The 24,095-nt window shown below is 34.9% G+C and overlaps 1 protein-coding gene and 1 pseudogene across 4 annotated transcripts; one reads left to right on the forward strand and one right to left on the reverse strand.

Annotated features, from left to right (window-relative positions):
- The first annotated feature begins 2,835 nt into the window (after nt 1-2,835).
- On the forward strand, nt 2,836-7,639 carry LOC111019462 (jasmonate-induced oxygenase 2-like; annotated as a pseudogene). Its single transcript, XR_015788562.1, has 3 exons — nt 2,836-3,575; nt 6,203-6,539; nt 7,195-7,639. The product of XR_015788562.1 is annotated as a jasmonate-induced oxygenase 2-like (transcript).
- A 773-nt stretch (nt 7,640-8,412) lies between these two features.
- Nucleotides 8,413-24,027, reverse strand: ESP4 (HEAT repeat-containing protein). 3 transcript variants are annotated; one of them, XM_022295803.2, is made up of 27 exons: nt 23,637-24,022; nt 22,454-22,613; nt 21,924-22,016; nt 21,750-21,852; nt 21,450-21,618; nt 21,043-21,217; nt 20,185-20,313; nt 19,495-20,055; nt 18,715-19,308; nt 18,107-18,175; nt 17,157-17,273; nt 16,839-17,084; nt 16,312-16,359; nt 16,100-16,237; nt 15,533-15,688; nt 15,377-15,439; nt 15,186-15,293; nt 14,997-15,080; nt 14,747-14,794; nt 13,383-13,457; nt 12,573-12,668; nt 12,417-12,497; nt 12,255-12,326; nt 11,669-11,713; nt 11,508-11,591; nt 8,981-9,084; nt 8,413-8,887 (listed from the first exon to the last, which is right to left on the reverse strand). In XM_022295803.2, exons 1-27 carry the CDS (start codon nt 23,852-23,854, stop codon nt 8,740-8,742), a joined length of 3,984 nt encoding a protein of 1,327 aa, XP_022151495.1. In that variant the 5' UTR covers nt 23,855-24,022; the 3' UTR covers nt 8,413-8,739. The 3 variants fall into 3 exon arrangements, 2 of the variants coding, with proteins under 2 accessions (XP_022151495.1, XP_087975395.1); XR_015788561.1 differs by lacking the exons at nt 8,413-8,887; nt 8,981-9,084; nt 11,508-11,591 and having other exon boundaries at nt 12,413-12,497; nt 23,637-24,026; XM_088119269.1 differs by lacking the exons at nt 8,413-8,887; nt 8,981-9,084; nt 11,508-11,591; ... (2 more) ...; nt 12,417-12,497; nt 12,573-12,668 and adding an exon at nt 12,709-12,810 and having other exon boundaries at nt 23,637-24,027.
- Nucleotides 24,028-24,095: the final 68 nt, after the last annotated feature.

Here is a 24,095-nt window from a genome sequence, read left to right on the forward strand (position 1 = left end):
AAAAAAATCATTTTAGTTCGAATAACTCTTATTCCAAATATATGGGGCCAATTAGCCATGTGTGAAGTGTAATAATTGAAGGGTCCTCTTGAATTTAATGCAATGCATGTGTTAGATAAATGAAAGAGGACACAGAAGTAAACAAAAACTACAATTGAGAAGGATTTCCCTAAATTTGAATGAGTAATTAACTTCTATTTATAGGCAAGCGATTGATTGCGATGAATAATATTGTCGGTTCAAATTTAACCATGATTCTCTAATAGGATCGAATCTCATTAATTGTAATAAACAGTTTCTAGATCCCTACTAATGTATATATGCACCATTTTCAATGTGCAACTAGCTAAATTAGATGTAATAATTAAGTAATTTCTTGTCGTTCTTGTATGATATATTTCATTGTCCATTTATTTTCTTAGTAAGACATGGTCTCTTTATTCAATGTCACGTCGCACGAGCACCTTAAAAGGCTCAAAAGAATCTTGGAATATTTAGATTATAATGTTTGAGAGTACTTTTAACTATGCCAAAAATACCTTTCTCCTCACTAAAAACACTTTCTCATTAAAAAAATTTATGTTTAGGATTGATTTAAAAGTGTTTTTGAAAAAAAAAAAAGTAAAAAACACTTCAAGTATTTTGTGGCAAAAAAAAAAATAAATGTATAATATACTTTTGACCCGAATATTATTTATCGGAAGAAACACTTGAAAGAAGTGTAAAACCAAACATTGAAATGATTTGTTTACAACATATCCCAAACATGATAAGTTCGAGTATGATGTTAAAAATCTTTTAATCTTAAGAAGTCTTTAAATCTCATAAAAAAAAAAAGCGAGATATCCATATTGAAACCTAATTGGCTGTTGACTTCCATTTCTGTAATTTCTGTGTGTGTGGCTTCAAATCAAACTGAGAGAGACGACAAGAATAATTTTCCATAGTTGGAGACAGAGTTTGAAAGGGCAATTTCCATCAATGGAAAGGGAAAGGGAAGGGGGCAATTTCCAAAATGCAAAGTTCCAAATTCCTGAACAGGGAAAAGACAGCATGCAATTGTGAACAGCCACAACTGTCTCACTCTTCAAACACACATTTCCCTCCCTGTTTTGGCCAATTACTTCAAATGGACCTCCCCTTTCCTTCTCAACTTATGGTATTATTGTTGAACCAAAAACCCTAACCCTAACCCTAATTATTTTGGGGCATTTTGTTTGTGAGTGAGTTTTTGTAATCTACACAGTTGAAAAGTCGATCGAGCCAATGTTTAAACATGCGTAAGTTTGCTTATTTTAGGATATGAGTGCATGCGCATACGTAAAGCTGGTAAGCGAGGGACATAGCTCAATTGGTTAGTATTATTATTTGTGAAGGAGAACTAACTCGCTTCATATTTTCACTATGCATGGTACGATATTGTCTAATTTGAACATAAATAATCATTGTGACTTTACTTTTGGTTTCACCTAAAAGGTCTCATGTCAATGGAGATGGTTGTCCTTGTTTAGATATCATGGATCTTATTATTCTCTAACCAATGTGAGTGACATGATCATCATATAGCTCAACAAGTTAGGACATTATTTGCGAACGACAACTAACCCACACCATTTTTCTATATGCATGTTGTTGTTGTAAAGAAAATGGATTGGAACTGAATAGAGTCGGATCACAGCTAAAATATAATAGATTGAGAAGAAGTATGAAGAAGAAGTGGAAGAATAGGACACAGTGATCTTAATTACGTCGAAAACCTCTAAACAAATTAGGGTAAAAACTATGGGCAATGATAGAAAAATTTCACTCAATAAATATAAGTTACAAACTTTCTCTTATGGAATACAAAATCTCTCATAAGAAAACTCTCTCTATTGCTATCTCACCAAGCCTCACATTCACACTTTAGCTCACTTGGAATTAGGGATTTTGGGATGGGTCGCCAAGGAATGGGTGCCCACCTATATGACCTATTTATAGTCCAACCATAGTTGCTCATCAAGCAAATTTCTACGGCTACAAATATCCACATCTTGGCACTTGGATAAGGTGATGATCTTGTGACCACAATTTTGTCATATTTTGTACTCTAGTAGCTTCTAGTTACTTCAACTCTCCAACGAGAAGCTTCTTGAGCAAGTTTGGCAATCCACTTAATCTAGTGGCTTCTAGAAATTTCTTGGTCAAGCTTGGCAAAACACTTGATCTAGTGGTTTCTAGAGACTTCTTGAGCAAGCTTGGAAAATATTTAACAGTGGCATGATCTTGTCTAGTTTGAACATAAACTCTTATGATTTTACTTTTGGTTCCATCCAAAAGTCCTCTCATAACAATGGAGATGGTTGTACGATCACCACTTATGTGTAGATCTTATCCTTCCCTAACCAATGTAGAACTTTGGTTGTGCTTCAAACATTATTTACCTCCCAAAACTTAAAGAGTTTGAACCTCTTGACCACCTTCTTTGAACTAAAAAAAAATGTAGTATTGAAAGATCGAACCTTCAACTGTATTGATGTTTCTTTTTTTTCTTTTTTTCCTTCTAAGCTAAAAATCAAGTCTCTAGAGCTCATTAAAAATGTGTATAATTAATTTTAAATATGTCTTCAAAGATGAGTTACATATTGAATCCCCTTAATTAAAATATTTGTTAGAAAAATTAGGTTAAATTATAAGTTTCTATTAAATACAAAACATTCCATAGGTAAATAAATTTTAATTTTTAAAAAACTAGGAAGCAAATAAACACCATCTTTTTTTTTTCTGGAGGGAACCATCTGAAAGTTTTCAAAAGGTAGGGACCGAAAAATAAACGCTAAAAAATTCTATGACCAAACTTATAATTTAACCAAAAACATCTATATACTCAATCCAAAAAATAAAAAATAACTAAAAAATAACCTCATTCACAAACGTTAAAAAAAAAACTCAACCACGTCTCTCAAGCAAAGCAAATCCCCCTTCGCCATTTTTCGAAACAAAAAAAAAAGCTTATATAATAAAACAAAAATGAGTCCCCCATTTCATGTAATTTCTCCCAAAACAAAAATCTCCTCCCCCAATTGACCCAATCTTCTTCTGACGATGAGCGGCGGCGGCGGCGGCGCGCGCCACACCTGGCCGGAGCCGGTGGTCCGGGTCCAATCCCTGGCCGAAACCGGCATGGACTCAATCCCGAAGCAGTACATCCGGCCGCCGTGCTCGAGGCCGTCCTCCTCCCGCGAGAAGGACGTGGAGATCCCGGCGATCGACCTGGGGGCGGCGGTGGGCGGCGACGGGAGGGAGCGGCAGAGGGCGGCGGAGGCGTGCAGGGAGTGGGGGATTATGCAGATAGTGAACCACGGAGTGCCGGCGGAGCTGAGGAGGAATGTGAGAGAAGCGTGGCGGAAGTTTTTTGCGGAGGCGACGGCCGAGGAGAAGGAGGAGTACGCGAATTCGCCGGAGTCGTACGAAGGGTACGGAAGCCGGATGGGAGTTGAGGAAGGGGCGGTGCTGGACTGGAGCGACTATTTTTTTCTTCATTATTATTCGCCGTTGCACCTCACAAACCCTAGCAACTGCCCTCCCTCCTCCAGGTAACTAACTAACAAACAAACAAACATGTTTCTCGTGTTTTTTCAATTCAGTGATCTCTCAAAATATTTACCGCCCAAAATTTATTATTCTTTAAAGAAGTTGCTCTCTTTTTAAACTTGGCTCTTTACTAGTAAGGAGCAACATTATCCTTACCACCGTTCAATATTTGACAACTTATTATATTTTAAAATAAATTTTTATTTTTGCATTTCTCTCTCTTAATTGTCAAATATTTAACGGTGGTAAAGACAATGATGCTCCTTACTAGTGAAGAGCCAAGTTTTATCCTTTTAAAAATATTTGTTCCTTAGCAACAAAAATCTAACTAGAACACAGAGAGTTAATTATTCGGTACATTTTTTATTTATCTTTAGATTTCACTCATTGAGTGCATCACTATTGTAATATATAGTAAAAAATTGATTTGTTCGAGAGCAAAATTTCAGTTATTATTGAAAATAGGTAATGATATCACTAAGGATTTGAATATGTGTTTCTTTTTTTATATAATTCAGTCAAAGATTTTTATGACTCAAATATAAGGATTATTTTATATAATCAATTTTTTACTACATATTATATATATAAAGATATAAAGGTGATGTAGTCGAAGATTTTTATGAGTGAAATATAAAGGTAAGAAAAAAATGTACCAGACGATCTTCTGTGTACTTTTCTTTTTTTTATCGTTAGAGTATATTGAAAGAGAAAGGTTGATAGGGTAGAACCTTGAACAATAACATTTCCATTAACATCTCAATTTGATTTTCGATTGTTTATCCAATTTGAATTCACTCTACCACGGTTTAACTTTTCAAATGTTTCACTTTACTGCTTTTTAACTTTGCATGTATAAATATTTTAGTCTTTTACTATACCCATCTTTCTGTTAATTATTTAATAATCTTTGATTCATTTAAAAGTTGATACATATAATGTTAAATACTTATTTGTACAGAAATAAATAAATGTATCTATCTTAGTTTTCAATTTAAAGAATTTACAAAAAGAACACATAGAATAGACTAAAATATCTTTTTTTATATACAATTCCAGAGACGGACAAAATATATTTTAAATTCTGAAATAAAAAAGAATAAACATGAGGAATTCAGAGTAATTTTAGAAACAATTTTATGTGAGGTTTGTTAGAAGGACGGCCGGTTCTTAGAAGTCATTTTCATAATTATAAACTTATATATCCTTATAAATAGTTATCTTAAATGAATAATTATAATTCTTCTATTTAAAAAAAGAACATAAGAATGTCTAAAGTTCAACATCTTTTTCACATTAAATTGAGGTTGTCTTGTTGGATAAAAGAACTGTTCATGTATAACAACAACAATAATAATAATAGAGAGAGAGAAAAAAAAAGGACAAATTTCCCTTCAAGTGAAGACAAAAATCACGTGGATGTCTGCAAAACAGAAGTTCCAAGTTCATATGTACTTGTCTTTTCCCTTCTTTAACTTTTAAGCTTTGGCCTTTGTGTCCATCGTGTGTATGGTAAGATATGGAAAATACCTACACAAGGATCAATTTTATCCTTTAATTTGACAATTAAGATAGGAAAATATAAAAATTAAAACTTTTTAAAAAATAAAAATTTTAATCCTACCGATTTGTGAGTATTTCCTACCAGATACTTGTTAAATTCAAAGTTTGATCCTTGAAATACGTGTAATAACTTTATGAATTTTAAAAATTATATAACCACGGGATTCCTAAACTCTTGTAAATTATTGAAATTTTGAATTTGAGTCTAATAGATATATGAACTCCAGTATTTTTTTAAGTAAAGAATTTAGTAGACACATAATTGAAAGGTTAGAGATTAATTAAAAAATTATTGATTTTTTTTATTTTCTTAAAAGTTTGACTTAGACATACAATATCGAAAGTCTAGACACAAAACTTATAATTTAAGCTAAAATTTAATTTCATATTGTCTCCCTGTTTCTAAAAGCTTGATGGTCTATTTCTATCCTTTGATTAAAGCTTACTTCATGTTTTGGTTAACTTAATGCAAATAATTTAACGTGACAATTTATTTGTAGATGTGATAGACGAAAATGAATTGAGAGTAAGGTTAAAAACATAATCTTGTGATTGTCAAGAAAATGAGAGTGATAATATCATTTTGTAATCTCAAACCTTTGTTTTTTAGTTCAACGCATAATTCAATGGACGAGGATTCAAACTTTTTTCACCATCGAAAATATATTTTAATCAATTAACTATTTTTAAAGTTGGCTTAAATCTTTTGTTAGTACTTCAATAAAATACTTATATATTCATAAAATAGCTTCACTTCCCTACAAATATAGGGTAGAACTCCATAATTATTGCTTTGTTTTTTTTCCTTTTTAGTTCAATGAGTGTGACTTGTAGGATCGATCCTTTAATCCTAAAGAACACCATAGGTGTCTTATCTATACCGAACTATATATGTTTGTATTGGCTATCTTGAAAAAATTGTTCATAAAAACTAAATTTTCTAATCTAATATATAATAACTAAAGTTATTTCTTATTTGAAAATCATATCAAATCCATATTATAAAAGTCATCAAACAATATAATAACCTCCCATTTTGTTTATTGTGCTGTGAAAATTATTGTAGGAAGGTAACAGAAGAATATGGAGAAGAAATGATGAAGCTATGCAAAAAGATGATGAGGGTATTATCGGAAAATCCAGGGCTAAGTGAAGACTATGTTGAGAAAGCATTTGGAGGAGAGAAAGAGATGGGGGATGCCTTAGGGTAAATTTGTACCCAAAATGCCCTCAGCCAGAGCTGACTTTAGGGATCTCACCTCATTCTGATCCTGGTGGACTCACTATTCTGTTGGCTGATGAGAATGTGGATGGTGGACTCCAAAGTTTTGAAGGGTAATCTTTGGGTCACTGTTAAGCCTCTCCCAAATGCCTTCATTCTAAACCTTGGAGATCAAATTCAGGTCCCTCTCTATCTCGCTTTTTCGTGTTTCGTTTTTGGTTTTCGGAGAATTAGCTTTCGACTATTCAAGTTGAGTGTTTGGTTTTGGTGGAATTAAAATCGACTCACTGATCTACTTATTATAGAAGTTAAAAGAAGGCTAAATTACAAAAAATACTTACGAAGGTTTGCCTTTTGTTTCAAAATCTACTCTTATTGTTGGGTTTGTAAGGAGTGCAAACAAAGTCTCACATTGGGTAGGGAATGGGGTGATCCATGATATATAAGGAATGACAATTATCTTCATTAGTACGAGGTCTTTTGGGTGCAATATCATATCATTGTGGAGGTATTCGGAGTACGAGGGATACCTATCTAAAACGACATGACAAATAACATGAAAGTTGAAGTTGTTTTTCCACCATTATCAACAAGCTTTGCTTCTCCATTGTCTACCCAATTTTGTCATAATCTTCCTTTAAAAAACAATAGCTTCGTTTCACATTCCCTCTCATTTCAGACTTGCAAGCTTCCACGTCATTTGTGTCTTGTCATCTCCAGATTCTGTCAGGAGATTTTGCTCAGATATTTTTTAAACAAATGGCAAATTTCACTGGTATTTTTTGTAGCCTTGAAATCAAATAATTTGTGGTTGATGGTCTGAATTTGATTTTTAGGTGTTAAGTAATGGAATATACAAAAGTGTGAACCATAGAGTAGTAGCAAACTCAAGTAAAGATAGGCTATCACTTGCCTTCTTTTGCAATCCAAAGGGAGACTTATTGATTGAACCAGCAAAGGAATTGTTGTCTGAGGACAGCCCTGCCATTTACTCCCCCATGACTTTTGACCAATACAGGCTCTACATTAGACAAAAGGGACCTTGTGGGAAAGCACAAGTTGAAGCTCACAAATCCCCAAAATTATTGGAACACACCTCCAAGGGATAAAATGTTGTATTCTATGTGAAACAAAATCATTTCATTTCAATTTTTGGTATATTTTAAACTCGCATCCTTTTTGTTGAATTTTATCGTTACTTTTCTGATTGAAATAACTCTCACAGCATTATTTATTTTAGGTATACTTTTATTGAGGTAACGAGTTAGTCTTTGGATCTTAGTTTGTAACGATTTTTAGTCCCTGAACTTTAATATGTATCAATTTAGTCCGGATAGTTTCAAATTCGTAATTATTTAATAGAATTTCTTATATATGTAAATTGATAAACCTAAATTGTTATATAATAAAAATCAAAACTTCATTTTGATGCAATCTTTTACGGTACGGTAAGGATGACTAAAATTTATGGACTAAATTATTATTGGGACCAAAGAGTTAAAAGAGCGAAGAGTATAATTTATCAAATTTCCATAATCATTAAAAGCATGTGGTTCAAGTGGATTATGTAGGGAGAGTTGCTTTCTTCTGTCTCGCTTTCAAATTTGTATTTTTTTAACGATTTTGGACAATGCCAAATGTGTACGTTTAATTCTTTTTCTATCTTTTTCCTTTTTGTGGCTTTCTCTAATATATTTGTACGTTGTTTTCTCAAGTACGAGATTGGCTGTGCCAATTCAGGAAACATTAGATTTTACACTTTTTTTTTCAATTTTTCTCTCTGTTATTTTGATACAAGTTAATTCGACTAATTTTAAAATCGTGAGTAAGGATTTTCACTTGGATTGTTCTTGTGCGAGTATATTTAGTAAATAAATAGGCAATAATTTAATAATATATTTATGCAGCTTCTAAATTGAAGTAAATCCTGACCATAAAAATAATATAGCTTTTGAAGGTAATACTTTCTTTTTTTCCCTCTTCTAGTAAGCACTGTGGTTCACTTAGCTTTAAATGTCTTATAAAAACACTTTTTATTATCTAAGGAAACGTAATGAAGATTAAATAACTTTTTAATTAGGTAAAAAACTTTTTCAATCTCTTGCTATGACATGCTTGATGAGATTCATGTGATGTACTCTCCACCTACAGGCTACAGCTTTTGTAGATTCTTGACATTATTTTTTAAACTTAAATGAAAACAAACTCCCTGGAAATGATGTTTACCTTTGTCAGCTCAAAACGTTGGCCTTTCTGACCTCGGATGAAAATCTAGTCTTGCGAGAAAGTTACCCAGTTTCTTTGTCAAGGAAATCTTTGCAGGCTCGACTCGACGTACATGGAACTTGAATGGATATGACTCAAGAATTAACGGCGATCTGTCAGCCAGCGATAGATGATTCTTTAGATTTCTCTGTAAGTGCGACCTCCTTCTCCGAGTTGCCTGAATTGACTGTGTTCACTTGACTAGATTGCACCTGGCTTGTATTTTGAGTGTCCGAGGTAATTCCTAGGACAGTCAGTACGGCTCTGAAAGAAGCAAATCCGATGTCTGATTAACATGATGAGCAAAAAAGAAAAAGAAAAAAAACTACTATGAAAATGTCATAGTTATGCTACAACCTCGGGAGCGTCGATCGAATGTTTGGTTGGCTAGCATGAGCAACCAAAGGTGCTTTTAGTGCTGCAGTTTTGTTCAATGCATTTTCGAGCTGTGCTGGTGGCAGCTGAAAGAAGAGATGAAAGTAGATAAGAAAAATATTGTTTTCGTGTAGTGTAACTAATTCCTGTTATGTAGCAAATGGTATATGTTGTCAAATCAACCTTGTATCAAATTCCTCAACCAATGGTCTAGATCATCGTTTTGAAGTAGTTGGAAGCCTATTAAAGACTTTGTCTACGTTCGACACGAAATATCTCAAGAATATAGAACTATGTTGGCAGTCTACTCTACTGTTACAGCATCCTCAAATATGCTAGAGAAAACTACAACATTAAAGTCCAATTTGAAAGCCTTCAAGAACTCCAGTTCGCAAGGCTTCAGTCAGTAAGCTTCCAACAGCATTAGTCACCAAGGGAGATGGGGGATCGTTTCGTCTAAATTCCCATGGCGCTCCCTAAGGGGACTCTAGACTAGGCATTAAAGAACATGAGAGAAAGAGGTATTTAGAATAAAGAAACTATAATATTTTCATTCCCTCGCCCCAGCCATTTGGCCTTGCATTTGTCTCAAAGGCTCTGCTCTTTTACTACCATGTTAGCCAGCTCCATTTTCAAAGACAGCCTTAAGGCTCCTCCTGATCGTCCAAAGTTCACAAATCGTACGAAAGCTGATTTTAAGGGAAGATCACCATATACCGACTTGTTTCCTATATACCGTTCCTCAACAGAAGAGAGAAACGGGGGTTGACGGAGCCACACATTCTCGAATTTTAAAGACATGGTGCCCCCTGATAGAGAATGATTAAAAGAGGTCTAGGCTTTGTAACCACTCTAAAGTATTTAACTTAATAAAACACTCGGCACTAACTCACTAACTTAAAATCTGAGGACGAAGGAGAAGACAGGCAGTGGCACTTGCAAGTTAAGGAGTCACTGGAAAGGGGAATCTCAATGAAAGATAAATCCTCAATTAATTTGTTGAATCTCTTCGTGCTCCCATCAATTCTACCTCCAAAGGATCTCTCATGGCTCCACCTACTGACATTGAAATCACCTCCCAAAAAAACAGCAACCTTGAGAAATGCCAAAACAATCTTTGAACTCCATCCATGGGGCCATGACTTCTTTGTCATGCTAGGAAGGAGGGCTATAGATGCAGAAACTGTTGGGATAGTTGAATTTCAATGGAAAGAGAGTAAGCTTGTTTAAGAAGATCAACAACAGTGAGAGAAGATTCATCTCAGGGAAAATTTTAGCCCCCTAAGGATCCAAAAGACTCGATAAAGAACAACCCTACATCTCTTGAGCTCTAAAGAGATTTCACAATAACCCTATCGACAAAAGTAAGCTTAGATTCCTGGAAAATAGCTAGATGGAGATATCCAAATTTTTACCTGCAAGTCCTCGTGAGGAAATGGAAATGTGGAAAGCTAAGTGCACAATTGGTAACGTTCTCGTTTCTTATTTCAACTTTTTTTATAAAGAAGAATAGAATTGCATGGCTCCTAGCACCCATTGATTCAAGAATGACAAAACAAGATTCTTATTTGTGTTGGAACAAATTTGAAACGAGAACAAAAAAATAAGAAACTTATTTTTCTTGTTTCAAAAATTTACATACAATTTTTAAAATGTTTCTAAAAAATGAGAAACAATAAACACAAATAGTTGTCAAATGCTCAAATTTCTTAATCAAATTGGAAACGAGAAACAATAAATGGAAATGTTACCAAATAGGTCTTAAAAATCCAAAGAAAATTGAGTTCATTATTGGGTCCTTGATGTTGGGCAACTCAAACGCTGCCAATATCATGTGACACAAAAATAAAATATAAAGAAAGAAAAGTAATTATAAATCAAATCGGCCTATCACATATAACCAATCTGCCGAAGATCATCGCACTGCCTCTCTTTCATTGTCCCTATGTCTATAAAGGTCGGGCCAACTTTGGTGGGGTTTCCTCTACCCCAGCCTCTAGTCTGTTTCCTCTTTTTTGATATATACAAAGAAAGTTTCTTATCTAAAAATAAAAAAATAAAAGTCGGGCCAACCTACTGGATTACTTTGAATTATGCTGGTGCATTCTGCAGGACTTAAAGGAGTCAACCAATAGGTCAGATGTCAAACGTTTAGAGGGAAAACCAGATTCTGGGTCTATTTGTTGATAAGACTTTATTCTAAGAGATCCAGGTGGAAGAGAATGAAGGCAAGAAAGATCTAAAGCTTTGACAGAATTCCTAAGCTTGCTTGGAACTTGGATTCAATTTGGTTCACAATTGGTAAAGCTTTTTGTAACTATGGTTCTTTTTTATGAATTGGAGGCCTTTATTGTAAACGTTTTTTAGCTCAAGCCTCTCGGGTGGTTCCCTTTCTGCATCTTTTCTTTTGGAACGAAATTGTGGTTTCTTATCAAATCAATAAATAACCTTATAATCATAAGGGATTAGAGCAAAACATTACTAGAGGAACGCTAGAATAGAGACACACCTGAAGCAGCACATTGAATGATTGAGGCTTTGTTAAGAGTGCACACTTCAAGAAGCCTACCCACAGCTTGGGATATTTCCATATCTGCAACAGCTCATTGAAAGATTAAGAATGGTGAAAACTCCTAATTCATGAGTAACCAAAAGTGGAAAAATATTGACCTGCTTGCCAACAAGACGAGATAGAGTCTCCATAATAAAATCTACCTGTAAAGAAGAAAACAAAAATATTACTAATGAATGGGACTGTAGAAGAGGAGAAAGAAAGGGATTTTGTGAGATGAATCAAGCAATCAATAACTTTGAGCCACTTTTGTCCAACATATAAGAATATTTTGGGAAAAAACCATATTACAGAACTTCTGTAATTTAGTAATTAAGATATTACAGGAAAAAAAGTTATGAGTGATGCAATAATAAGATTATAAAAATGTATAGAAGATTAATACACTTATACAAGCACCTTATATTTTAAGGTGGGGCAGAGTCCATGCTATTGACGAAAAACAAAACCAGAAACAACGATCAAATGGCTTTTCCACACCATTATCAAATAGGGTTTTGCACATAATAGACAAAACAAAGGAAATCTTTATATGTAACAAATAACAGATCATACTTCTATATTGGCCTACACCTATTATCATTCCAGATGTCATTGACTACCCATCAAAAGAAAGAATATGCAGCAGCATGTTGTCATTTATCAAAACTTGATAATCAATTTAAAGAAGAATCATAATCTTACCAGTGATGGAAAAGCACCAATGGCTTGCAATACTGTGCGCATGAACAATAATGGAAGGGGGATCTGCTCAACCTGCATGGGACAAGGTGCTTAGTGTCATTTCAGAAAAGCAAAGATTCTCTTTAGTATGCTAAGGGAAAGATTCATGATGATCCTACAAACCAATTGATTCAAAACTTTTGCAACAACTTGCTGGGTGAAAGTTTGACGCTGCTCAAAACAAGCATTGCATGCATCTGTGACCTGCAGGTGAGGCAATCAGTTGTTAATAGGGAGAAATGGTAAGGTTTTAGATAGATTAAACGAAAAGGAACAAACCTTCCTAAGAGGAATACCATCTCTTTCGGGATCAATTCCATGAATAGCAATTAGAACTTCAGCTGGATTTAGAACTGGCCCAGAATGAGATGATCCCTGAGTAGAATATTGAAGGGAAAAGAAATCAATATGGAACTTACAGTACAATCAATCATATGTAGAAACACTCTCTGACATGAATCATTCTGTCTCTTGTTTTGAGTATGGAACTAATTTGATTAGTCAACTCGTCTCCCGCCTATAGAAAAGAGAGTCAATGTGGTTGCAGGCAAAACAAATGTTGGTACTCTAACTTACCACTAAAAACCAAAGGTGTCTGAACAAGGGGCTCAAATGATACTCTACTGAAGATGATTATATAGCCAAGCTGATAAAATAATAGATGAACACTAGAAACTGAAAGTAAGATTTTTGGCCCTTTTTTTTGTTTTACTTTCTGGGGTTAGAAAACTAAATGTCAGATTCTGAAATCTTTTTGCTAAACAGTACTAATTTTGCTTTTGTTAGACTAATGACCATAAACAGTAGGTCCTAAAAGGTCTATTATTTGCAGCTTATATTTGCTAAGTTACCTAAAATCAATAACCTTCCGAACTCATAAATAAATAATAAAGAATAATAACTTCCTAATTGATCAATGATTTCTTTTCAAGCATTACCGAAAATAGATTTATGATTAGAGAAAATCACATTTGCCTGTTGAGTGCTTGTAATGGGTTTATTTTAAGTTCATGCATAAAGCTAACATTTTTAACATGAAAGAATAACACCATATGGCATAGACTGCCAATAAAGAATGGGAAAAAGTACCTGCAATATCCGCAGAAGTGCTGCTTGAAATTTGTCCCCTGGAAGATTCACAATCTGTGGGAAGATCATCATAACCTAACAAAACCAGAAAATTAATTCAGATAATTCCAATAAATTGCAAACATTTTTAAGGCAACACAATAATAAACATAAATTTAAAGTAATATTAGGAGGTAGTAAGAACGAAATCTTAAAATGTAGAAAACGAAAGACATTTGAAGCATCAGAAAGTAGACAGGAGATGACAAAAGTATTGAAATACTGAGAAAATTAATATCTTGGACACAGAGAATAATAAAAATACTATGTGGGCGTCCATGTTTCATTTTTGGATAATCTGTCAACATACGATCTTAGAACTCCACCACAACAGAGGCTAGATATTGGGATAAATGGTCATTTTTTTAACAAAGTTGGAAGAACATAGGGTAGTCATTTTATATTTCTTTTTGTTTTATTAAAAGAAGTTAGCTTTCCGGATTAGCTTGAAGGATAATATGGAAGCAGTCAAGAGAGTAAGGAATGTATTTGGAACTTTTTAGAGGAAGTTTGTGTAACTCAAGGTTAAAACTTGTATTAATACCTAGGTTTTCTTATTCCATGTTATAGATATGTTAATCCTGTGAGTTACGTAACTTAGGCTTATGAAATCTACATTTTATGTTATATATTAATTTTCCAAATCACAAACTTAAACACCAGAATAACTTGCACAAACTCAAGTGTTTATAACCTAATAAGCCTACACTTCCCAATTTCAACCTTCGTAAATCTAGGCTTATTAAAATTGTGAACCAAATATTCCCAAAAAAATTAAAGATCAATTGAAAAATTATCTACGGTTCAAGGACCATATTGAACATATGTTTTCCTTTTAATGTACACGAGTGAGCTGTAACATGAATGCCACATAATATTTCCGTCAAACTTTTCAATGGAGTTGACTCAAGGAGTACTTGAAACAAGTAAAAAATTGATTAGAGTAATTTAAAAGTTTTAAGGACCAAATTGAAAAATCATATTTAGCTTGGAGACAAAAGCTATAATTTAACCTTATAACCATAAGTGAACAACTATAGATTCAGGATTGTTATGAACCCAAATTTTGGAAGAGCTGTACAAGAGTAGAAGATATTAACCAGATACCTACTATAAAGAAATAAAACTTGGGTAGCAAAACTTGGGATCAAAACGCTTTACGAATAAGTATAATAGAAGATGGTTTAAAACAACAATCATCTACTATCCTGACTACAAATTCATATCAAAAAGTACATCCTCTACACAAGCTCAAAACATATAGTAATATAGGTAACCAGATAGACAGAAATGGTGAGAGAGCGGAAGAGAGAGAGGTTATCCACCTCATCTTTTGGTAGATATGGTAATACAAGGATCATAATCTCCACATCCTAAAAGCAATGAGAACACATAACAACCGTTAGCAAAGTAACACCTCAACTACTCGTAGAGATTTTTAATTTAGGCTTTAAGATCAGACTGGCAATATCCTATAAGCTTTGAACAAGATACTTCTACAGAAAAATATATAATATAAAAAGATATCAATAAGTTTTAAACTAATGGCTTCATTGTCAAAAGAGTAATGCTTACCTTTAGTTTTGAATTGTATAACTTGCTAATGGTAAAAACTAACTCAGGAGAAGGAATTATTCCATCTGTCAGTATATGCAAAACCTAACATGGCAAAATATCAGGGGGGAAAAGAAGTAACTGTTATGTCTCCCATTTACATGGTCTTGGTGTATAATAGACAAATAGTTCAATTGATTGAGGAAGAACCTGCATCACAAGATTCTCACTTCCGCTTGGAGGATCGGTAATAATTTCAAGAAGATCTGAGGATGAGCCCATCGTGCGGACAAGTATTGGTATATGGTCATGAACAGCCTATAAAAAATACAAGAGAGAAAATTTTCAGAAATCAGAACTCATGACAAGAAAGAATCGCAGAATTAGGAAATGGGACAAACCTGCTTAATTGCTTTTGAGGCATTTTTATACATGATGAATATTTGGAGAAAAAGTGAGTGTTTCTGCCATTCAGATTACGCAAATAGATTATAAGCTTAGGAAAGAAGAACATTTTCTATGGCAAACTTAAATTACTAAATTAGACGACCTCGAACCTTTGTACAAAGTGCAAAATACAAGGACATCCGACGCTGGGCCTCAGAGATCGGAAGAGATGAGTCAGGTTGTGAAATGGATGAAGGATGAGTATCAGAGGAAATATCTTTATTGATGGCACTAGATTCTATTACAGCTTTTTCTGGATCAGCATCCTGCTCAAAAAGTAATAATTGTCGTAGTCAATTCCAAATTTCCAAGACTGCTAAGTGGTAACAAAGTTAACTAAATATTTGAATTATTAAAAGCATACAACAACAAGAATTAGGTAACGGGCAATCCTTTTTTTTTTATTATTTTTTAGTATAACATGTGGGAGTGAAGATTCGAACTCACGACCTTTTGGTCGGATATAGGTGTCTAAACCAGTTGAGTTATGCTCAAGTTAGCTACTCTACTAAAATATAACTTCTTATTTAACTAAAATTATACCCATGAGCCCTGACAAGACCAATAAGACGGGAAATAAACTAGGATTGGGGTTTCCCTAATAGCTGACACAATTTTCATATCTTATTTTATCCGTCTTTCGATATTTTTTGTTGCATCACCATGTGAAAACAAACCTTGTGTGATTCTGATACTGATCCGTCAGCATCCGTCATGTCTGTAGCAAGGTCACTAATGGCAGAAAACAGCATTTCCTTAGAAAAATCTTCTATTCGTTGAGAAATGGATGGTATAGGATAAAGCTTGTTAGCAACCTACAAAAAGAGAAAACAACTTAAGTAACTAGCTTATGATGACCCTACTGAATGTTAAGTAGTGAACAAATTACCAGACGAATTGCCTTCATCCTCACTTCCTCAGAGAGATGTACAGTGCTCTTTCATGGTAAAAAGAGAAAGTCAAAGTGAGATCAATGACAGGGAAAAGGCTCCAACAGCAAGTTTAAAATAAAACAAAAAAGTAACTGCAAACATCAAATGCTGTGAGCCTGTGACAGACATGAGCAAGGCAATTACATGACAGAAAACACTCCAAGACTGAACAGACAAAATAGCCCAAATGATCCAAACTAATCATAAAATAAAATAAGCATTATTAAAAAAAAAACAAGAAACATCAAGCTATGAATCCGTATCTAGTTAAGCACGAACAAACCAACAGGATTTATCATCTGCATTTAGACAATGCATAATTCTGTAGTCATAAACCCTTACCTGTTTACCACTGTCTAAACATAATTATGCTAGGCAATCAAACTTTAAATGGACGTACAATCTGTTAACTAAAAGCCTATGTTACAGAGAAAGTAGTTGAAGTAGAACAGAAACTGAAATAAGATCCGAGGAAAATTAAGACCTGTAAGGCAATTTTCAAGCAGACATCACGGATAGGGGGTCTCAACAAAATTAAACTCCACACTGCACTAAGACCTTGAGTTACACGATCACCACTTTGAAGATCCTTATCTGCATTTTCACTGTTTCCAGGAGAACACATGCATTCCAACAAGTTTATGACTGACTTTGGTAGATAAGGAGCTTCACCAAGCAATCTACTTAATGACTTTTCTGATGGAGGAAAAGAATCTTTAAGTGTTTCTGCCTGCATGGAAAATTAAATTACTCACATCTATACAAAAGAAACCTGCAAGAATTAGAGTCACAAAGCACATACCACAGTGAGAAGAAATGTCTCGTATACTGAAGCAGCAGTTGTAGATGAAAAGAAATCGTGTTCCTCTTCTGCCTCTCCAAATAACCTATACAGGACCCGCAAAGTCAACTCGTGTCCCTAAACCAATTGTTAGGTCAGCATGTAAGCATTTAGTTGAAAGCAGTAGAATTATTAGAGTCAGCAGAAACAAAAAGATTCTTCTAGTAGGTACAGTATTACATCTATAGACAAGACATCTCATTCAATCTAATGCATGTTAATGTAACAGACTAAATGAAACATGAATTCATTTGACAAACCAAGCATGAAAATAAACAATTTAATTTTTAAAGCAAAAGAAATTTAATAGCAGGATTAAAATATTAGGATTCTTTTATTCAATTAAAAAAAATGGGAGTAGACTTCAATAAAAGTTGGAGCAACACTGACCAAATAGATGTAGGAACAAGACCTACAGAGATCCAAGATAGGTGGTATTTGATCAATAGTTTTCACTTTTAATCTTTAGCAATAACCAGACTCTAGGCAGAGCACTCAAACTACAGCGTAGATGAATGGAATAGAACTTTAAGAGAGATTGAAGGGAAATAATTGATGTTATCAAGACCTTAGACGGTGCTCAAGTTACTATGAGTATCAAAAAGCAAGCATCTTTACTATGGTATAATGTCTTATAGATCACTGCAGATGTTGATAGTTGCAACTTGCAAGTAAATATATTTCTCAAGTGACTACTGTGTCTTGCAGATGGGAAAAGAAAACAATTGAAGGCATAGAGCTGTATGGATTCAAGACATTACTGCAATTAAAAAAAAAAAAATTGTTTTATACAGGGACAGAGCAACAGAGAGAGAAACAAAGAAAAATAGAAGGTTTAAGAGTGAATTTTGCAGAATAACACTTGAGACAGGAGAACTTTGTAAGAGCCTTATTCCAAGACAAATGCTCACCTCATTATTTATATAATCAGCCAATATATGGTTTTGCAACACTTTCCATGGCTCTAGTTCCAAGGGATACTGCCCAATGAGGAAAGAAAGTTTAAGCAAACAAAGAAGTTCAAAATTTAATAGTCTTTAGATAGATAGCTATTGCAAAGAGATAAAGGATAAATAAATAACATGCATAATCTGAAATAAGATGAGCTTCCAGCCAAATTGAATGTGCAATGTTTTTTTTTTAATATCCGTGAGTGCTCGGACCAGCTTACATGCACCTTGACTAATCTCACAGGACAACCGCTTGACCCAACAACATTTGGTACCAGGAAACACATAGGAATTACTAATTCCTAAGGTAAGTGACCATCATAGAATTTGAACTCATTCCCTCTAAATTAACCCTAGCCTCTTTGGACCAATGAGCCACCCATGATGGTTATCAACTCAATATTTATCAATATTGAGAATATGAAAATACTGTATGTCTAACAGTTAAATTGTATGACATACAGAATACTAGTTGCTGAACAAAACATGGATCATTTTACCAGCCTATAAATCAACTTCAATTTAGAAAGGAACAATTATCCTAACCACAAACAAGAAAGAATTAATACCTCCACTCCTAAATATGCCAGTAGAGAAGAGCGGGCTTGCAAACCTCCAGCAACTGCTATTTGCTTATACGCTTCGACAATGCGCACAAATGCCAGTCTTTGTAATTCATCCTTCTCTTCATCTACAAGATCAACAACAGGTGCTGACATCTTGGGCAGGACCAACTGAAAAGATATACCTGCAGAAGTTGCAGTCGAAGAGACCACGCTGTTGACATCTGAAACAACTGCCTTTGGACTAAGTTCCTCCAATCTTTCTCTAGAAACTGATAATTTCAAGGACGAGCTTAGATCCAAAGTCGAAATGTTCTCTTGATTAGAATCTTCAAAACCAGATGATGCAATTGAGGGAGTAACAACGGTCTCTGACAACCCATCACTTTGAACAGAAGAATCGAGCCCAGGTATCCCACTCTCTAAATTGCCCATATCATGTATACTAGATGGGATGATTGAGCAAACTTCTTCCACTTCAGATATAGAAGCTTTGGAAGCAGGTAAACTGGTTGCCGTAATAGCATTTTCAGAATCATGATTTGTCCCAGCACTGCCGACAATTGGAACTGCATGATGGTCTCCTTCCTCTTGAGGTTTCTAGGGATGAGAATAAAAGAAAAATTAGCTTAATGAGGACAATGCTCAAAAGGGGCAGAAGGAAAGAAGGAACTACATAAATGACACTTAATTTAACATAATAAACACAAACAAAGAAAATAATGAAACACCACGAAAAATATGGTCCAGATTTTGAGGAAGCATGAAAGAAAAATTCTGTAGTACCGTGTGATCAGAAAATGACCTAGAAGAATCCAACAATGATGCAATCGGTGGGAAAGTGCTAGACAATGAAAGAACATCAGCAACAAATGATGATGGATATTTGACTTCAGCATCACTACCCATTATAGACATGTTCTGCAGAAGTTCTCCATCTCCTGCATCGGGCTGATGGGGAGGAAGGAAACGCATATTAGCAATGACAACCTCAGCAAGCAAGTCAGCAGAAATACTAGAGATAAGGATCTGTAAGGACCCAATAGCTTTTTCTCCTTGAGCGACCAAGGCACCAAACATAGCTACAAGTTGCTGTGCTGGTCCAGAATCCACATCTCCTATCGATGATGTTCCACTTGATGATGCATTATGCTTAGACACATCAGTGCTCCTCTCCATTTCTTTAAACGATTCCTCAGGCTCTGAGACCTTAGTTGTTGGTCTGGCACGTTTCCCAGATCCATTTCCATCCTCTTTCAAATCACAGCTGTCTGGTTCTCCAGATCTCTTCCTCCCCAGATTATTTTGCATAATATCAGAAGTTCTTTTAGCAGTAGTCTTCTCATCCTGTAAAATATAAAAGCTGTAACTAGATCTGCACGCCTGTCTGCTGTATCTCAGGAAGCAGACCTTTAATCCAGAATGCATTTATAAATATTTAATTGTAGAAGGAACAAAAAAAAAACTGGCACTTACCTTCATAAAGTGGTCGTCACCCTGCTCCTCCTTTACAGATCCATTAACTGTTAACAATTGATGAAGGGATGGCTCAGCCAATTCCCCAACTTTCATCTCTCTTAGAGCACCAACTAGAGGATCCCGCCACTACAGTGACCATAATTATCTCCATTATAAATTCAATCCATACAAAGAAGTGAACAATTTCTGATAGCAGCTTACTGTACTATTTGACAGGGAGAACAAATCAAATAAAACATGTGAGACTTTTTTATAATAACTTAGTGTCCAAGCTAGCTTGTGCACACCATGATTAATTTCACAAGTCTACTTCCTAACTATGCCAGTATGATATTTCCTATCCTAAATAGCCACCTCCGTTTGACTTTGAACCCATGACTTCAAAGTCATCTAGGTTTCTAGCTCACTTCTATGATCATTGGGCAGCAAACCCAGCGAGGTTAATAAAACAAATGTCAGATAAAACAACAGTTCTTTTGAGCATGGCCAAAGGAACGCCAGAGAGAGAAAATACCATGTTTCTTTTTTCTTTTTCTTTTTGTTATGAGAATCAAGTATTTCATTGATGGTATGAAATATACAAAAGGCCACATGGCCAAGTTAAAAGAACGCCCTCCAGTTTAAGGCAAGGTCGTTTAGTGTGTAACTATGGAAGGGAGTAGAGTTAATACAGACTGAAAAGACACAGTACAAGTAGAAGAATTTGTAAAACGTACAAAATAATATATAACAGAATATTAAAGGAAGGAAAAAATGTGGATGGGCAGAAAACACAGAAATTCACCCGACTGGGAGCATGCCAATTTTTTGGGGTGCGGGGCTTCAAGAAGTTAAAATTTAGTTCTGAAACTTTACCGGTAAAGCACCCGGATGAGTACACTTCAAGCAGGTGAGAAATGCATTCTTTAAGGCATAATGTACACCAGGAGCATGTAACCCATTAAAGATAGTTCCTGACCGATCTAGACCAAGTAACACAGGAAGAATTCGACCATAAAATGCAGGCCTTCTTCTTGCAATTGTTGAAAGACTAATATGAAATAAAAAAGAGAAAAGACGAGTCAGAACTGTATTACAAAAAGAATTGATAATTATACATCTATTTTTCATTTATTAGTTAATTAATCTAGAGACTGCCCACAGAGGACTTAACGCTGTATAATATAATTCAGAAGTTTATCTACAAGTGTTGAGAAATAAATGAGTACAACGAAATAAGTAAGTTAATTGTGAAGTCCTATATGCAGGGAAATTGAAATGACCTATTAATAAGCACAATAATCTTTGTGTTATTGAGAGATTTCACTTTTGGGAATCTGAGTTGATCGAGCAACAAACCCAGACTTTGACTGGCTTCAGTTGACAAGTCTCTAATATTGAGTATAGGATGACCCCCACGAAGCCACGATATATTAAAATCTAAAGAGTTCTCTACACAATAAGAAATATTTTCAGAGGTCAGTGACGAGTTAAGTCATTTTACTTAATTTATTAAAAGAAAAACTCAAGCCTCTCAAGTGATGGATGAACCCGTAATACAAAGCCAAGTAGAAGACAACTACCTTCACTAGCAGGAGGCTCTGAAGAGCCATTCGGATCAGGTGTGTAAAGTAAAATTACTTCTAAGACAAACTTGAGAGCTAGCAAACTCATTCCACCGTTTCCCTGCATGAAAATGTGTTTTTAGAAACATAGTAACAAAAAAGGATATAAATATTTTAACAACATTTACTTACATGAACGGCTATTGAATATATCTCTTCCTTGAACTTTAACATCCATGTCCACAATGACTGAAGCGAATTGTCTATCTCGCTAGAATATAAACCCTGAAATATAATGGAATGTGACCTAGAACAGTGAGATTACAATATTTTTCCTCAGTGAGAGATAATTCTATTACCCACTGAAGCTGAGCTTACATCTCAAAAACCAAAAATGTACGTGAGTATGACCTTTAAATCGTAAGAGTATCTTAAAGCTTGAAAAGGTGACAATATGCTTGATCATTTTAATAAAACTGAAACATGAAAATGAAAAGTCCTTTATTAGGACTGTAGATGGTCTTTTACACTATAATCTGAATAAGTTGCCGGAAGTAGGAATAATAGAATGGTTCATGATGAGAACTGGCATTGTACAGAAAAGTCCTTGTATTAAAACTGTCACTCCTTCGGGAGTTTGTATCTTCGAACGTTTTAATCTTTTCATAATTTCAATGAAAAATTAGTATCTTGTTCAAAAAAAACATGCAGAATACAGTTACCTTCATCGCGATTTTTACGAGACTAATCCGAAATAAGTCAATGGCACAAGTAATTGATTGCCGAACAACAGCTGGAGTATCGTCAGTCAAAACTGTTATCAATAATGGTACAATTTGAGGCAACAAGTCGATGTGCTTCAATCCAATTTCACCAATCATCCTACACATTAAAAAAAAAACAGCTAAATAAGCTGTAAGAACCACTCCCAATGCTACCTCAATCAGTCAGGACTGAATCATCTAAGCCCAGTTTTTTAACGGTTCACCTAGCACAAGTGATCCGTAAGAGCATTAACAAGACATCTATACCATAAGTCTCAATGCCACTGGGAGAGAGATATGCAATCAGACATCCCGTATATACTTAAATGAATACTACAACACTCCAGTAGGTTTTAACACAAACCAGCAACACTCACTGACATAACCTAAAATATCAATGTAGAATGAGTTTTAGACAGCTGAGTACATCAACGGCATCTTAAGTTGTATCAATCGATGTATATTTTTCTTGAACATGAAAAATTAGCAGAACAAATGCATAACAATACCACCAAATCTTCACAGGTATCAGTAGCCTGAATTTAGTGAACCTTCCGACACTAATAAAATTAAAATTCCTGCAGAGGGATGACACCAGTACACTGGAAAAGAACACGTAACTAATAAGAGTACTAAAATTGATGGGTATCTCCGCTCAGTCTTCCTAAAATTCAACAAGAAATAACAACCAAGATTGTTAGAGTTCAATAGTTCGTGCGCGTGATACAGCTAACTACCAGTCTACCGCCAAACCTCTACTGGGGAAATTAATTAATTATCCAATGATACGTATGGGCAAGTGTTTTTTTTTTTTTTGGGTAGAGAAACAGAAAACCAGCAACCCGAAGTGCAGTATTGATCGTGGAGAATAAGAAGTGCAACGCCTAAGAACGATCAACATATTCCAACTTAGAAAACACGACTTTGGAAATGCAAAAAAATAAAAAATCAGACACACCCAATTTGAAATTTCCTTTCAGCTGCCCAGCCCCAACATCACAGCATACGAAAACACGCAATAGTGGAAGAACGGGACTGAGAAGAACTCATATCTCTGCCGTTTCATGAATTGAACGCGCAAAAAAAAAAAATGATATAAACATTCAAACGAAGTTAACCTAGAGATACAAGGGATACGTACTCTGTGACAGACTTGCGGATGGGGCTGAAGCGATCAGACTGTAGCTCAAGGATGCGCGGGAGGAGCTCGGATAGTAAAACAGGATCTTCGGGGAGCAAACCATGCTTCAATTGATGCAAACGTGCAAGCTTCGAAGGTATATCCGCAGCAATCTTGGTTGAGTTAATCAGACCAGCGAGCCTCTCTCTTGAATCAACAGCCATCGTCATTCCGACCATAGCTGAAGAAGAAGAAGAAGAAGAAGAAGAGATTAAACTCCGAATTTCAAGTGTCGCTGCAGAGAATTTGTAACTCCGAATAGAAAGGCGAAGGGGGAAGACAGGCGAAATCCATGTTTTTGTTTCTGCGGCTCATTTCATGTATAAGTTATAAACTTGTTTTGCCATTCGATTCACGAAATTAAAAAATAGCAGATACAGAAAACTATGTAGTATGCATAAATTCGGTAATTAATGACTA

Source organism: Momordica charantia, assembly GCF_013281855.1.
Source record: "Momordica charantia cultivar OHB3-1 chromosome 1 unlocalized genomic scaffold, Mcharantia_2.0 BLBB01000001.1, whole genome shotgun sequence".
Lineage (NCBI taxonomy): Eukaryota > Viridiplantae > Streptophyta > Magnoliopsida > Cucurbitales > Cucurbitaceae > Momordica > Momordica charantia.